Below are 13,856 nucleotides of genomic sequence, written 5' to 3'. Positions count from 1 at the left end.
TGAGATATGCTACCATGAATTGCGTCTGACTCCATTACTTGACTCTATCCTTTAACTCTCATGCTCTCTATGACTTTACTATAATCTCTACTTATTATCACTGTACAATTGCGCCTACCAAACCTGTGATGTTTTGTGGGGTTCCCTCTTACCCTTAACCCCACAAGCCCCCAATAAAATGATTTTAAAAAGATTGTGGGAATATTCTAAAATAATTAAACAAATGGAGAAGAATGGCGATTTAAATGATCGGGTTTCCCGTAGAGAACACCGGTTGCAGTGGTTTTAATGCACCTGAGATGGGAATACTTGTATTACCTGACAAGTGAGTCTGCTGAGCTTGGAGGCCCTATTACCAGGGGAGTATGTGAGTGAACTTCTGGTTCTACCTGCTTCACACACCCTGGTCCTCAGTCACTTTGAATCAAAAGCCGAGTGGAATTGTGGGGCCCTCTTCCCACCTCAGTCCCTTGTCAGTGACTCCCATGGGTGGTACCCAAAAGAATCCAAGGGGAAGTGGAGCCAGGAGCTGTTGGCTAAGGGGCAGTCAAGACAGGGAAGAGATGATGCTAACTAAAGGGTCAAGTGAAGAGTCACAAACTAATTTCTTGGATGGATGGATGGATGGATGGATGGATGGATGGATGGATGGATGGATGGATGGATGGATTGGTGGATGGATGGATGGATGGATGAATTCTAGATAGTGGTCTTAATTTTCTTCTCTGAAAAATCTGAATAGTAAAAAAAAAATCTTCTCCCTATATAAGAGAGATAAGAAACTGTGAAAAATCAAATTGAATTATGGGTACGTGTTTATAAAATGATCCAAAGTGCTACGCATACGTATATGTGCTTGTTTGTTTGGGGCACAATGGTTTGTTTGGTTATTTAGTGGTAAGCTAGGAGGGAGGAAAAATAAGATTGAAGCGGGTGAGGTGGTTGAAACATAAACTCTGAGAGAGGGGAACGGTGTGTGTCTGCTCTTTGACGGGCCGATAGGGCACGTTTGAACCTGATGAGCCACGTAAGACTATGTAAGTGGTCCACCGTGCTGTAAGCCAGAAAATGAACCCCCTGTGTCCATACATCTAAAAACCACACCCCTGAATTCACAGCCATGAGCAGAAGGAATGCTGCACTGGTTTCTGAAGGTCACAAAGCTGGGGCGCGAGAGAGCAAGCATTTGCCCGCACTCACTGCCCCTCCGGGGAAGGGTCTCACGGAGATGTACCTGTGTGTGTTCTCCGATGAGCCTTCAGGTGAGAACTCTTGGTGTACACTTTGTTGCATCCCTCAAAGTCACATCTGTGGATGCGTCGTTTTCTGGAGTCTGGGGACTCAGACCGTCTCTGGCGTCTTGTGCTCTCAATACTAAATGGTGAAATTGAACTGGAAAACACACAAGAAGGAGAAACCACAACAGAGTTGAGTGGGAGAGAAACACACCGCTTATTTTAGCCCACGTGGCAGGAGAACTTCGGCGGCTACTCAAGGCCACCACGGCCCTGTCTCTGCCATCTCCCACGTCTCAATCTCAAAGGCAAGCTTCAGGACTGATTTCTGATGAAAGTCTTCCAGGAGGAGCGAGAGGCTACTTGGCACCAAGACAAAAGCCCTGGAAATGAAAGTGGCATGAGACGAATGGAGTCCCACTAGCAGTGGAAATAATCCGGCAGGTGCTACGGCTGATACCTCACATCTTCCAGTTTACCAGATACAATTACAGAGCCCACGGGATGAAGCCCTCCTCCCGCAGAAGAGTAACAAAATTAGCGTTTGCTACACAGCACGCTGGTCAGCATCGCAGCTTGTGAAACTGAGCAAAAAAATCACAATGTCCTTTCTCAAAAGCAGTGCGGTCAGGCGGCGAGAAATGACATCAGTGCTCCACGGCCTGAGTCACGACACGTGATTTCTATTCAGGACGTTGTGCCTGACGTTTCCAGTGGATGGCTTTTCAGGGTGAGGGATCAAGTGCATTGTTCTTTGAAAGATTAACTGGAGCACCATGATGAAAACAGAACACAACCTTTTCACTAAGAAATCTGTGCCCTGGCTTGTCCTCCCTTGTTTATTTTTCATGTTCCACTGGAAAAACAGGATTATCTGGTAGGCAGGTAATTGATTGTTCTGTATTTCTTCCAACCTTTTGATATGAAAAGAACTATGACTAATTTATTTCTTCTTTTGTGAGTCTTTTGGTCCTTTAAAATGATTGTAAAATATAATTTTTAAAATACAAGCATTCACCATATTCCCACTATCAACATGTGTCTCTGTGAACAATCAAAATTTTTTATTTCATCATTTAATGCTTTTAAAAATATTTAATGAATCAAAGAGTTGCCATTTTGCAAAAACAACAAAACTGAATATTACAGATTAATTCCCCCTCAATCCTTTCTCCTCCTACCAATTTTCTTTAGATCTTTTCAATTCTTTTAAAATATGTTTACATAAAAAAAGCAAAGGAAAAAATTTTAAAAAGGGAAAGAAATGTTTACATATACATATACATATATTTTTCACATCATAGGCATTCAAAGTGGTTTCTGTTTTTAAAGTCTCATAGGTATCATAGTATTTGTATCATTCTGAAAATAGTTCTATGATTTCAATCTGTTATTTTTAAAATCTTTTTATTGTGGGCTCATATAACTCTTATCATAATCCATCCATCCATCCATTGTGTCCAGCACATTTGTACATCCGTTGCCTTCATCATTCTCAAAACATTTGCTTTCCACTTAAGCCCTTGCCATTAGCTCCTCATTTTTCTCCCTCTCTCCCTGCTCCGCCCTCACTCATGAACCCTTGATAACTTATAAAGTATCACTATTTTGTCATGTCTTACACTGTCCGACGTCTCCCTTCACCCACTTTTCTGAAGTCTGTCCCCCAAACACAGGGAATCCAGGACAGATGATCCCTTCAAGACCAGTGGTGAGAGTGGTGATACGGAGGGTGGAGGGAAGGTGGGGTAGAAAGGGGGAATCAATCTGTTTTTTCAGTCAACACCACACCTTTGAGATTTGTACTCAAATATAAAATTTATATAAATATTTATATATATAAAATATAAAATTTGTACTAAAAAATATAATATGCTATATTTCATCAACAATGCAAAAAAATTAAAAAAAAATTAGGGGGGGTGAATCCTCGCCTCCCTCTCCCTGTCTTCTCCCCTCCCACATTTCTCAAACTAAGAACTGACTGCCATTGAGTCAATTCTGACCAGTTTGGGGAATGAGACACTCAGGCCGAGTGCTCAGGGGACACCAAGGTCAAGTGGCATAACGCTGTCCACCAAGACAGTGTTCTCCATCCTGCGTTGGTGAGTGGCCGACTGGGAGCTCAAAAGGGCTCCTAGATGCCATCTAAGATGCAACTGACCCTTAACACAGGTCCTCAGGTTGTGGTGACCTCCCCCACCCCCGCAACCATAACATTAGTTTCGTTGCTACTTCATCACTGTAATTTTGCTACTGTTATGAATCAGGCGACCCTGTGAAAGGGTCAATGGACCCCAAAAGGGGTTGCAAACCACAGGTTGGGAACCTCTGTTTTAGAAGAAAGAAGAGTGATGTAAATGGAAGACACATGGACACAATCGGCCCAATGGATGAACCACACTATCATCAATTTCCATGACCCTGAGATCAGAAGAACTAGATGGCACCTGACCACTTCTACCAACTGCTCTGAAAGGGACCGCTTTAGAATCGAGGGGGGACGGGGGCTATGGAACAACGCTCTACATCACCAGATCTATTGACTGGATATAGACTGGTCGGACCCTAGAGAGTATGACTCTTGGAGACACTTTGGGTCTGAAACTGAGCTTACCCCGTGGCTCAATTTTCAGCCAAACAATAGATTGTCTGTGAGCGACACCATGGCAATAGTGGGGTTCACACACCTTAGAAGAATTCCTCATTTGGGTCAAGACGGTGGAATTTATTCCAGGACAAAGTTCAGAAGGGTTAGGAAAGAAGGAGTGATGAAGGCCAGAAACACACGGAGGGGGTGAGAATTGCAATGAGCAAAATGAAACAGGTTATGTATGAATTGCAAAATATAAAAACGATCTTCTATAAGCCTTAACTTCACAACAAAAAGTTTTGGGAGGAAACCCATTCTCTTTCTATTCCATTTTCCCATGACATTTTGAAGCCCGCTATATCTTAGAGTCCACAACCCCATACCTCCCACAAAAGAAATCAACAGTGTGATGAGCCTGTCCACAGGAAACCAGGGGTAACCGCTCTTGCCAAGGTCTGCTGTGCGGTGGGGACGTGATCGTTGTGCCTAAGTACGGAGGTGCTCGTGATAATGCGCCAACAGTCATCCGAGACTTGTCCTTGTAATCATGAGGGTGAGCATGGGCCTTGGCACTTGAGACTTAGAAAAAGAGAAGCCATTGTTTTATACATTTGACATCTTTTAAGTGGTGAAAATGAGAAGACACTTTGTTTCTTTCTTGGGATTATCTAACTTGAAGTCTATATATGTACAATTTGTACATATTTGTATGTGTAAGTCTAAACCTAACTATGCATAAATGCACACAGTGTTCTGCCTGTAGCTGATTTTTAGCTATTTATCTTCCTGTGCATTTGTGTACACCAAGAAAAGTGGAGAATAAATCTGAAGTCAAAATCAAGTAAGCACTAAACGATCGTCGAGGGAACGATGAGAGAACGCAGCTACACAGCCCATCAACCACTCAACTACGCGGCAAGCACAGAGACCAGCGCCACAGCTCCAAGGTCCGGCATTGCTTCGAAGGCTCAGATGTTCACACTTACATTACGATGAAGACACATTTGATGGGTGGCCTTCGTGCTGCAAAATCTTAGACCCTGGTGTTCCCCCCACTGGATAGTGAAACTATTTTGGAGGGAGGGGGTGGGACTGTAATAAAAAAACCTCCTAGAGGTTGTTCCCTGCACCCTGCAAAACTGTCTTTATGTGACATTTCTCCTTGTTCTCCTTTCAAGTGACAGAAATAACCTCAAGAGAGGTCACAGGACCCTGGGCTGAGTTCTACGTCTCGGTACTGGTTGACGTGTTTTTGGAAAGGGAGGAAAGCAGTATAGCTCAGATAAGTGAGGACCGAAATTGTAGACGACCTTAAAGTATGCACAAGAGAGAGAGAGGGGATCATCTTAAATTCAAGAAGGGCTCTGGTCCATGAGAGCTCACTGCAGGATTCCATACAAGGCAGGCACTGAGGAGGACAGCTACAGTGGGTTGGTGGTTGGACTAAGCAAAGCATGATGCTGGAATGATGATCATCAAGGTTTGGGCAGCAGGAGTTTCGTATCTCTAGAGCAAACCATGATGTGCATTACGATGCTGGTGAAGAATATTGATAGTACCACGGACTGTCAAAAGAAGGAACAAATCTGTCTTGGAAACAGTAGAGTCAGAGTGTTCCTTAGAGGCAAGGATGGCGAGACTTCATGGCAGGCATTTTGGACATGTTATTAGGAGAGGCCAGTTGCTGGAAAATAATATCATGTTTGGTAAAGTAAGGGGAGTGAAAAAGAAGATGACCTTGGACTAGAGGGATTGACACAGTGGTGCAACAACGGGCTCATACACAAGAACACTTGTGAGGGTGGCACAGGACTGGGCGGCGATCCATTCCGTCGTACGTATGTACGTGGTAGTGACTCATACATCACTGAGTGAGAACCCATCTGACGGCACCGAACAAGAACAAGAGAGCACAGGACACAGCAGACATTCAAGAAAGGCTTGTGAGAGAAAATAAACGGTTACTGAAAGCCAAGTCTCCCCAACGTCCCAGAGCCTGAGGATTCTATGTCCACCGACTAACTGAAAAGATGAAAATGCAAAGCCACCGGAAGGTGCCTTCGTAGAGTTCCCAATTGTCGGCCAACGACAACCCTATGGAGCCCAGTACTGTCCTGACACACCTGGGGTCTGTAAGAGTTGGAATGAACGCTGCAGCAACAAGCGGTGACCCCAACTTTAAATTTAATTCCAAGTGATCAGTCAGTCCCTACGTGGGTAATTAATCCGGCTGGGATTCTCAGAGGAGCCCTGCTGTGGCAGTGGTTAAGCACTTGTCTGCTAGCCAGAGGGTCAATGGCTCCTACTGACCCATCAGTGGAAGATGAAGCTCTGATCCCACAAAGGTAGCCGCCTCCAAAGCCCTTCTGCTCTGTCTTCCGGGGTTATTATGATTCAGAATCAACTGGCAGCCTGTCCCTCGGCTTAGGAAGCGTGGGTGGGTTGAGAATGCTCAGGGAAGTGGTACAATTGGCCACTCTCACCTCCAGTTCCAGGACTTTCAAGTGCGGTACTGATCACTGAGAAGTTGAGTGACCCACCAAAGCTCACGGACGTCAGTGTCCCCGTCCTCTCTGGAGAAGGGGCTCCAGAGCGCCGCTTACACAGGACATCCTCAGCTGGAGGCCTCTGCGATCTCGCAGAACACAGTAGGACGCTGGTGAATGAAAGGGCCATCCTGGAAATGCCCCCTTGGCTCCTGGTAAACAGGCAGGGAAGGAGAAGAGGGGCACTTCGGGTTCCCTGTAGCCAGAAAGAGCAGCCTGCCCCTTCTCACACTGCTGCTTCCCACCAGCCTTTGGGTAAGTTTCAATAGAAACATCACACTTTGACTAGTTCTACTTCACCTTTTCTCATCGTTCTGAGCAACGTGTCTGTCTACTCTCCCCGTCCGCCGCCCCTGTTGTTGTTTTAAAAGACAATCCAGGTGACCTGACTTCATGCTTCAAACCCTGGCCCCACTCTGTGGAAAGGGAATGTGCAGTCACTATTTCTCGCCCTTTTTCCAGCCTTCGTTACTAACAAAGCTGCTCTGACGACAGTGGTGGCGCTGTTTGCGTGCTCCCCACTACTGTACTAATCGCATCAGAACAGTTCAAAAGAACAATAACTAAGGGCCCACTCCCTTCCCCAGAAGAGCCGTGAAGGAAGCCAGAGGGGGGCCGCAGGGACGCCGTGCTGGAGTAATTAGATTTACCCAGCACCAATGAGTGAGTCACCGCTTCAGCTGCACAATCGTCCCCAATGGGATGGCGGGTTCAATTAGAACGAAACCCAGAGAGGCCTCCAGAGCCGGGCCTGGAAGAGCTCTATTTAAATAGAAGGCACTGTGCGGCTGTTTCTAGAGAAATTAGGGTTAATTGTAATCAGCGGCTAATAAAAGACTATTTTGTCACATGCGACCTTAGGGGGCTGAAACTTGCCCACGACTGAAATCGGAGCTTCCAGAGGAGTTTCCAGGGGAAAAAAGGTGATATAGTTTCTCCCGCATCTAAAAACAAGAGCCGCGAACAGTGAGGTGAAACGTGTGTTAGCAAATCCGCACGGGCAATCTCAACCAAACCGCAGAGGCAGGGCCGAGGGAACGTTGACAGTTGGCATTCACAGAGGCACACGGTTTGTGCCCGGCCCTGTGTTGCATACTTTGGGCTTCCGGGCGGCCCTCTGAGGTGCCTACCCCATTTTGCAGGTGAGGAAACCGTGGCATGGAGAGATTACAATGAAAGGTGAAGACCAACAAATGGAGAGAAATCTATAATAGGTGGCCACGTCCTGGTGGTGGAGGGGGCGATGTGGTGGCCCCTACCCACCAGCTCCACCAGAGAGAGAGAAGACTTTTGACTCCCATCCAGATTTACAGTCTCGGAGAGTCCCAGGGCAGGTCTACTCTGTGCCGTAGAAGGTCACGATAAGTCAGAAGTGACCCACAGTGGCCATGACTTTGTTTTGTTTTTTGGTGGAGTTCGGAGTTAAACCCATGGTGCCTCCAGAACTCTAGAGTAAATGCAACTTTTAACGGGATTCAGGTGACAAATGGATACAAGACGAAGCTAAACACCGCTCCCCCCCCAAAACAAAACAAAACACTGGCATTGGGTCTATTCTGAATCCCAGTGACCCCGGAGGACAGTAAGAACTGCCCCTGGGAGTTTCGCCTCGTCTTTCTCCTCGCACTGTGACTGTGGTTTCAAATGACGGATGCAGACACAAGGCAGTGTAAAATCAAGAGAGAAAACTCTGCGAAAATAGCCTCATCCATCACATGACTATACGTTTCCATCTCACCCCGTCATATATGAAACAATCCTCACCTGTAGCCTGTTATCAGCACCCATGGTGGTCCTGAGTGCCGTGCATGGTTAATATACCTGTTAACCTCAAGCTCGAGGTTTAAGACCCCGCAAAAGTGCCTTGCAAGAAAGGTCTGGCAACATATTTCTGGGGGGAGGGGGAAGCTAGCCATTGAAAACCCTGCAGAGTACAGTCCTAAGCTGATACATAGGAATCCCCCAAGGGTGGGTATAACTGTAGAGCAACTGGTTGTTATAATGAAGACAACACACAGCCACACGCTACTATCAAATTGATTCTAACTTATCCCCTATCCAGGGTTTCTGAGCTTTTACAAATCTTGATGAGGACGGAAAGCCTCATATTTCCTGTAGAGCAGTTGCTGGGTTAGAACCACTGACCACACAATTAGCAGTCCAACGCCTGACAGTGCCGCCATATAACTCCTCCTTGAGATTGTTAAGGTAAATGGCTTTGGTACTGTAGAATTGGTTACGTAATATTAATCCGCCTGAGAAAACGTTTTCTCAAGGTTGCTACTGAACATACATTTATTTGCAGAACGAGCTGGGTTAGGCAGAGGTATGTAATTATGCCTTCTTTGACCATCAATGCAAGCGAAATTCATTCTTTCGTTGCAATTCCAGTTTGTTAACAATTTGAGGGGGGAGGGCGGAGTGATAAGGTAAGCTTCAGAGGACGGGGAGATTTTAGCTGAAAACGTCTAATGTTTACGGTTTTCCCGATGTTCGCTTAAAAAAACTATTTTGAATGGGACAATAAATGCCATCTACAGACATTCTGAATGAACTTCCATCACCAGACATGCAAGCAGAACCACATCGGAACTAGTAAATCACATGCCACGTTGTGCACACGACACATGTCTTAAGTCCACAAGCCAGAGTTATATCGGTGAGACTCTCTGTTCACCAGCCTTTGTGCACATCTCAGTGACAGATTCTTCTATGCGTGTGCACATGTCAGACAGGGCTCTCTTGTGGCCAGCAGATGGCTCTGCCGAGCACAAAGCTTCAGCGTTGTCTTCCCTACTACACCAGGCTCAAGCACCGGTCAAGCCCATGCAGGCCTTTCCCCTGACATTCATGGGGAAAAGGCGCTATTTAGACCCGCTCCCTAACGGGCAGCTGTATTCTTATGTGACGAGAATCACTGGCACCAAGTTCTTCCGTTCCAGGACGTACTGACCCACAGAAAACGACTTTGAACAGATTCAAACTCTACAATAGAGTGGTTGCCAACCTTTCTTGAAGCTTTGACTAAGCACAATACCACTGCATGCTCACTGAGGGAAGTCAATGAAACGTTTTTGTTTTGCTTTTTAAAGCAGAAATCATGGGCAACACATTTGTTAAAATATGTCAAAAAGCACAATCGTTGGTATAGATTCAAATCGGACTTGCCACTTTCTTTTCCCTATATGAATGAGATTAATGTTTCTAAATACAGTTTGATTTTAGGAGCAGAGATCTCCTGTTACACTTGCTACAAGCCCCTCTGAGGAGAGAAGACGAGGCTTTGTGCCTCCGTACAGAGCTGTCATCTTGGAAACCCACAGGGTCGGTTCTGCCTGGAAGAGTTGACTCAGTGGCAGTGAGTTTGGTTTGGGTTTGGTTTACTAACGAGTTTTGCTCTGTTTCTTTTTCCCAGTTGAGGATGATTGAATCCACAGCCTATTATCCTTTTACGTAAAAACAATAGCTGCCACTAGTATTTCCCCACATTCCAACTATAACTGGCTGCCACTGAGGTGATTCCAGCTCACAGTGGCCCGAGAGGGCACAGCAGAATTGCCCCTGTGGGTTGCCAAGAGTGTAACTATCTACGGGAACAGAAAGCTCCAGCATTCTCCCATGAAGCACAGGTGGATTTGAACTGCTGGACTTGTGGATAGCAGCCCAACCCCTAAACCACTTAGCACCATTAGGACTATTACAAAACACCTAGGCATCAAAAACCTTCGGGTCTATTAAAAGCTTAAGGTCCCAGGATCACACAAGTGATGAAGTGCTCAGCTGAAGGGCTTGAGGCTCGGCCTTCCCTGAGGCGGCTCAGCAGGAGCGCTTTGGGGGGAGGGAGGGAGGGGGAATCACACTTGCCAGTAAGACCATGTGCTCCTAATTTTTTTGTATGTACTGATGCCAACCTGGCCCAAAGAAAGGGAGTCAACTCCCCAGGACAGCTGGTCTCCACCTTCCCGAGGCTGCGAGCCTTTCATACAGGTCCTCATATGGTGGGGACCCCAACCATCACATTATTGTCTTTGCTACTTCATCGCTGTCATTTTGCTCCTGTTATGAATCATCATGTAAATATCGAATATGCAGGATGTATTTTCAGGGTGAGAACCGCTGCCATGAAGAGCTACCGTCTCACCAGCCCAGAGCCAGTTCTTCCCAGTGCCACAGGGTTGCCGAGTTGGCAGCACCTTGGTAGTAGTGAGTTTCTGAGTCCCCAAAAGATGGAGATTGAAAAAGTCCCCCAAGGCTGGAACTCTTGGAAGATGATGATAGTCCGGTACAGTTGCCCCCCACTCCTCCCTTGAGAATATTCCCTCGTGTCTCTGGGGTCTGCGCACTGCTGCAGTGTCCCACAGGACTCCGGAGAGTTCAAGGAAATCTCCCACGTGGTAGGGGGTGGTGCAGTCTAAAGTTCGAAGGTCAGCCGGATGCTGGCGCCAAAGGACCCACCACACTCCTGCTTCTGGCTGCTGCTGAGATGGCGCCCCCTGCCTCGGAGTGGGCTGGTGTGAAATGCACCAGGTGGCATTGCAGGGAAGCCCGTTCAGTTACTCACAGGAGAATCCCATCAGTAACTTCTCCCACCTGCTTACCAGACCAGCGCGGGGAAAGGTAGGAGTTACAGGGTGCGATTAGACCTCACCTAAATATAATAACCTATTCTCCACCCCCTGGATTGTATTTTATTTATGCACATATGACCTGGGTCCTCTAGCAAGATATTTCCAATAGGGAATGGCCTCCTAATACTAATCTTAATCAGTTGTTTTCTCCTAGACCACTCTAGAAAATCCTCTTTCTCAGCTGCAGCATAAGCTTCCGTACATCCATTCCAAGTTAACAGTGAGCAAGCTAACCAACAAATAGTGTGGTCGGACTCATCCCCTCTACTAAGGTGAGCCCTTAATACCATCCTATTCCTGTGTGATATCATCACAGAAAGCCCTCCAAAATGGGACTACAGCCACAGGCCTGCAACATCTACGATGACAACAAATCACATCAGATTCTGACTGGAATGACCCTCTGGAGTCCAGTTTACTGCATTAACATTCAAAACGGGCACAACCCCCTCCTCCCCACCAAAAAAGTTTCATGTGTGTCAGTGCAAATAGTATGATGAATTTAGAGGATTGCTTGCTAGCGACCACAAAAACGTATCTTTGGCTACAGATGATCTATTTAAAATAACTGATTTCCAATGGGGTACCTTGCATTCACTGCAGTCTTTCCCCAGAGAGGTGAGCTGTGGGATGAAACACAGACTCGGAAACTAGTGAGGACTGCCGCGTTACACTGGGGCGCGCACTGCGTGGAAGACATGTAAGTGACTTCAAGATACAGGTGAACTTTTCCTCGGAATCTCTTCAGAAAACCTTGGGGTTTAAATTTTGTTTTAGGTCAAAGAGTTGTAGCTTGATGGATGTGATCATCTTTGAAAGACTTCCCAGGTGAGAATAGAATTATATTTTAAACCCTGAATGTCGTTAAGGCAGGCCCTGTCCTTCCGAGGACAGCATGGGCCACAGCTCTCCCCATTGACCTAGAAGGGCAGCACTTTGTCTTTATCTTATCAGCGTGGTCCATTAATATATCTGCTTTTCAGGTCCTCCGAAATCATATTAAATTCAAAACTTAAATTGCTATTCAACTTGTAGCTCCTCACAGGCAAAGATGTAATTTTAGGCAGACAGACTTCTCAAGAAGTCAGCGCATCACCGAAGGCTTAAAAGACCGACGAGGAAGGATAGCAAGGAGGAACTTAGGGAACATGGTCTACACTTGAAGATGGCCCCAAGTCTGCATTTGCACTGTAACACTGCTGGAGGGTAGAATTTAACACCAGCAGGCTGACTTTTTCCAAAATCAGAAATGTCTCATGAGACAGATTCCCCAAGCAGGTAGTCCCATGGACAGACCTCAGCAAGGGCAGTATATTAACGATGAAATGCTGTCATTGCAACTGCATAAGAAACATTTGAAATGACTATCAAAAACAGGCTTCCATCTATTCCATGACAGGTCTATGTTACACTAGAGATTTGTTTTATTAAAGAGCACTGACATGATAGCAGTTAACTGGCACTTAAGTTAACATAAATTATTGAAACGGCTTTTATGGCTAGTATGAGAATTATCAATAACAAAACAAAGTAGACTTCATCGGGAGTGTTCTACTGAGGTTTTGTTGGCTACAATGGTTGTCTGATGCCACGGAACTGGCATTTCGCATGCCTAAGAATGCCCAGGTTTTTGAATGTTGGATTAAAATGTTTTTTAAAAAGCAATTTTTCCATCTGAGAGAGGAAATATGTTACCTGCTATTTATTGCCCTTCTAGAACTATTTCCTCAATGTTGTTGTCAGTTTCATGCTGGAGAAGCAAGAAGGCACACGAATGTGGCCTGGGTTCCTACTTGGCAGACGAACCCGCGGAGACTGCTGTTAGTGTCAAGGCCACAGCAGCTCAACAGTGGCTGAGTTGAGGCTTGAACCTGGGTTTCCCGGCCTCTGTCGAGGGCTTTTCTACTCCACACTGAAGGTGTAGAGGGGCCTGTGTGATTATTCTTGTTTAATACAAAGGACAGTCTATTTTGAAAAAACTGATATTCTTACCTCATTTTCATCAGATAATTGGAACTACAACACCCACTATGTGTTTTCTTTGGTTTGGGCTATCAGGAAACTCAACTAAAATAAATCGATGTTTTCCTTTTCTACTCTAATTAAAGACCTGAACTTCAAAACAATGTGGTTTTAATATCACTGAGTGATTTTTTTTCCAAACTAATTTTATTGGGAGCTAACACAGATATCATATTGTTGCATATTAATCAAGGCAAGCAGTATTGAATAATTGCTACCAGTTTCAAAACATTCTTTTCTGTCTTGAACCCCTTGACATCAGCTCCCTTTTACCCTCCACCCCCACTGTACCCCCAGAAACCCTTATTCTACTTGCTATCCCTATAGGTTCATGAATCCTGAGTTTCACCTACTGAAAAAACAGAAAAACATAACAAAAATTCAAGAGGGTCACCCTCAATGAGAAAACACATCTGAGAAGAACCCCAAATTGAACAGACAAAATAAACCCCCCAAAATGTTGAAAACCAGGTTAGAACTAACAAGCGCCAGCGGGGAGATCGACTGACCAGGGTTTAACAGCTCAAATCAGGTGTGCCGGCCCAGGGACGTTAGAGAAACAAGCCCACAGAAACTCACGTGAAAGAGAGTTTTATGTAAGGTGACCAGACGTCCTGCTTTTGAACAATTTTTCCTGCGTTCCGCAATGTTTTTAAAAAATCCCAGTTTTTGGAGAGAATGCATGACAAGCTAGGGTATACGGTTTTCGGCTGCCATGTGGCTATTTTGCCAGGACATAAGTTTTATCAATGGTCACCTTAGTTTGATGGAAAGGTTAAGTGTGCATCAAGAAAACATCCCAACCCAGTGCTGCCCAAGCCCACAAGTCCAA

At 45.6% G+C, this 13,856-nt stretch overlaps 1 protein-coding gene across 2 annotated transcripts in view; it reads right to left on the bottom strand.

Annotated features, from left to right (window-relative positions):
* The window catches only part of KLF12 (Kruppel like factor 12), a 728,313-nt gene that overhangs the window by 25,417 nt on the left and 689,040 nt on the right, over window positions 1-13,856 (bottom strand). For both annotated transcript variants that reach the window (XM_045287155.1, XM_045287156.1), the window contains exon 8: window positions 1,235-1,392. In XM_045287155.1, coding sequence (XP_045143090.1) covers window positions 1,235-1,392 — 158 coding nt within the window. The remainder of the gene's footprint in view (window positions 1-1,234; window positions 1,393-13,856) is intronic.

The sequence above is a fragment of the Echinops telfairi genome, unplaced genomic scaffold (assembly GCF_000313985.2).
Source record: "Echinops telfairi isolate 266 unplaced genomic scaffold, ASM31398v2 ScPeMD7_11;HRSCAF=52, whole genome shotgun sequence".
NCBI classification, from domain to species: domain Eukaryota; kingdom Metazoa; phylum Chordata; class Mammalia; order Afrosoricida; family Tenrecidae; genus Echinops; species Echinops telfairi.
Note: the sequence above shows the minus strand (reverse complement) of the source record. Positions and strands in the feature narration are given on the sequence as shown.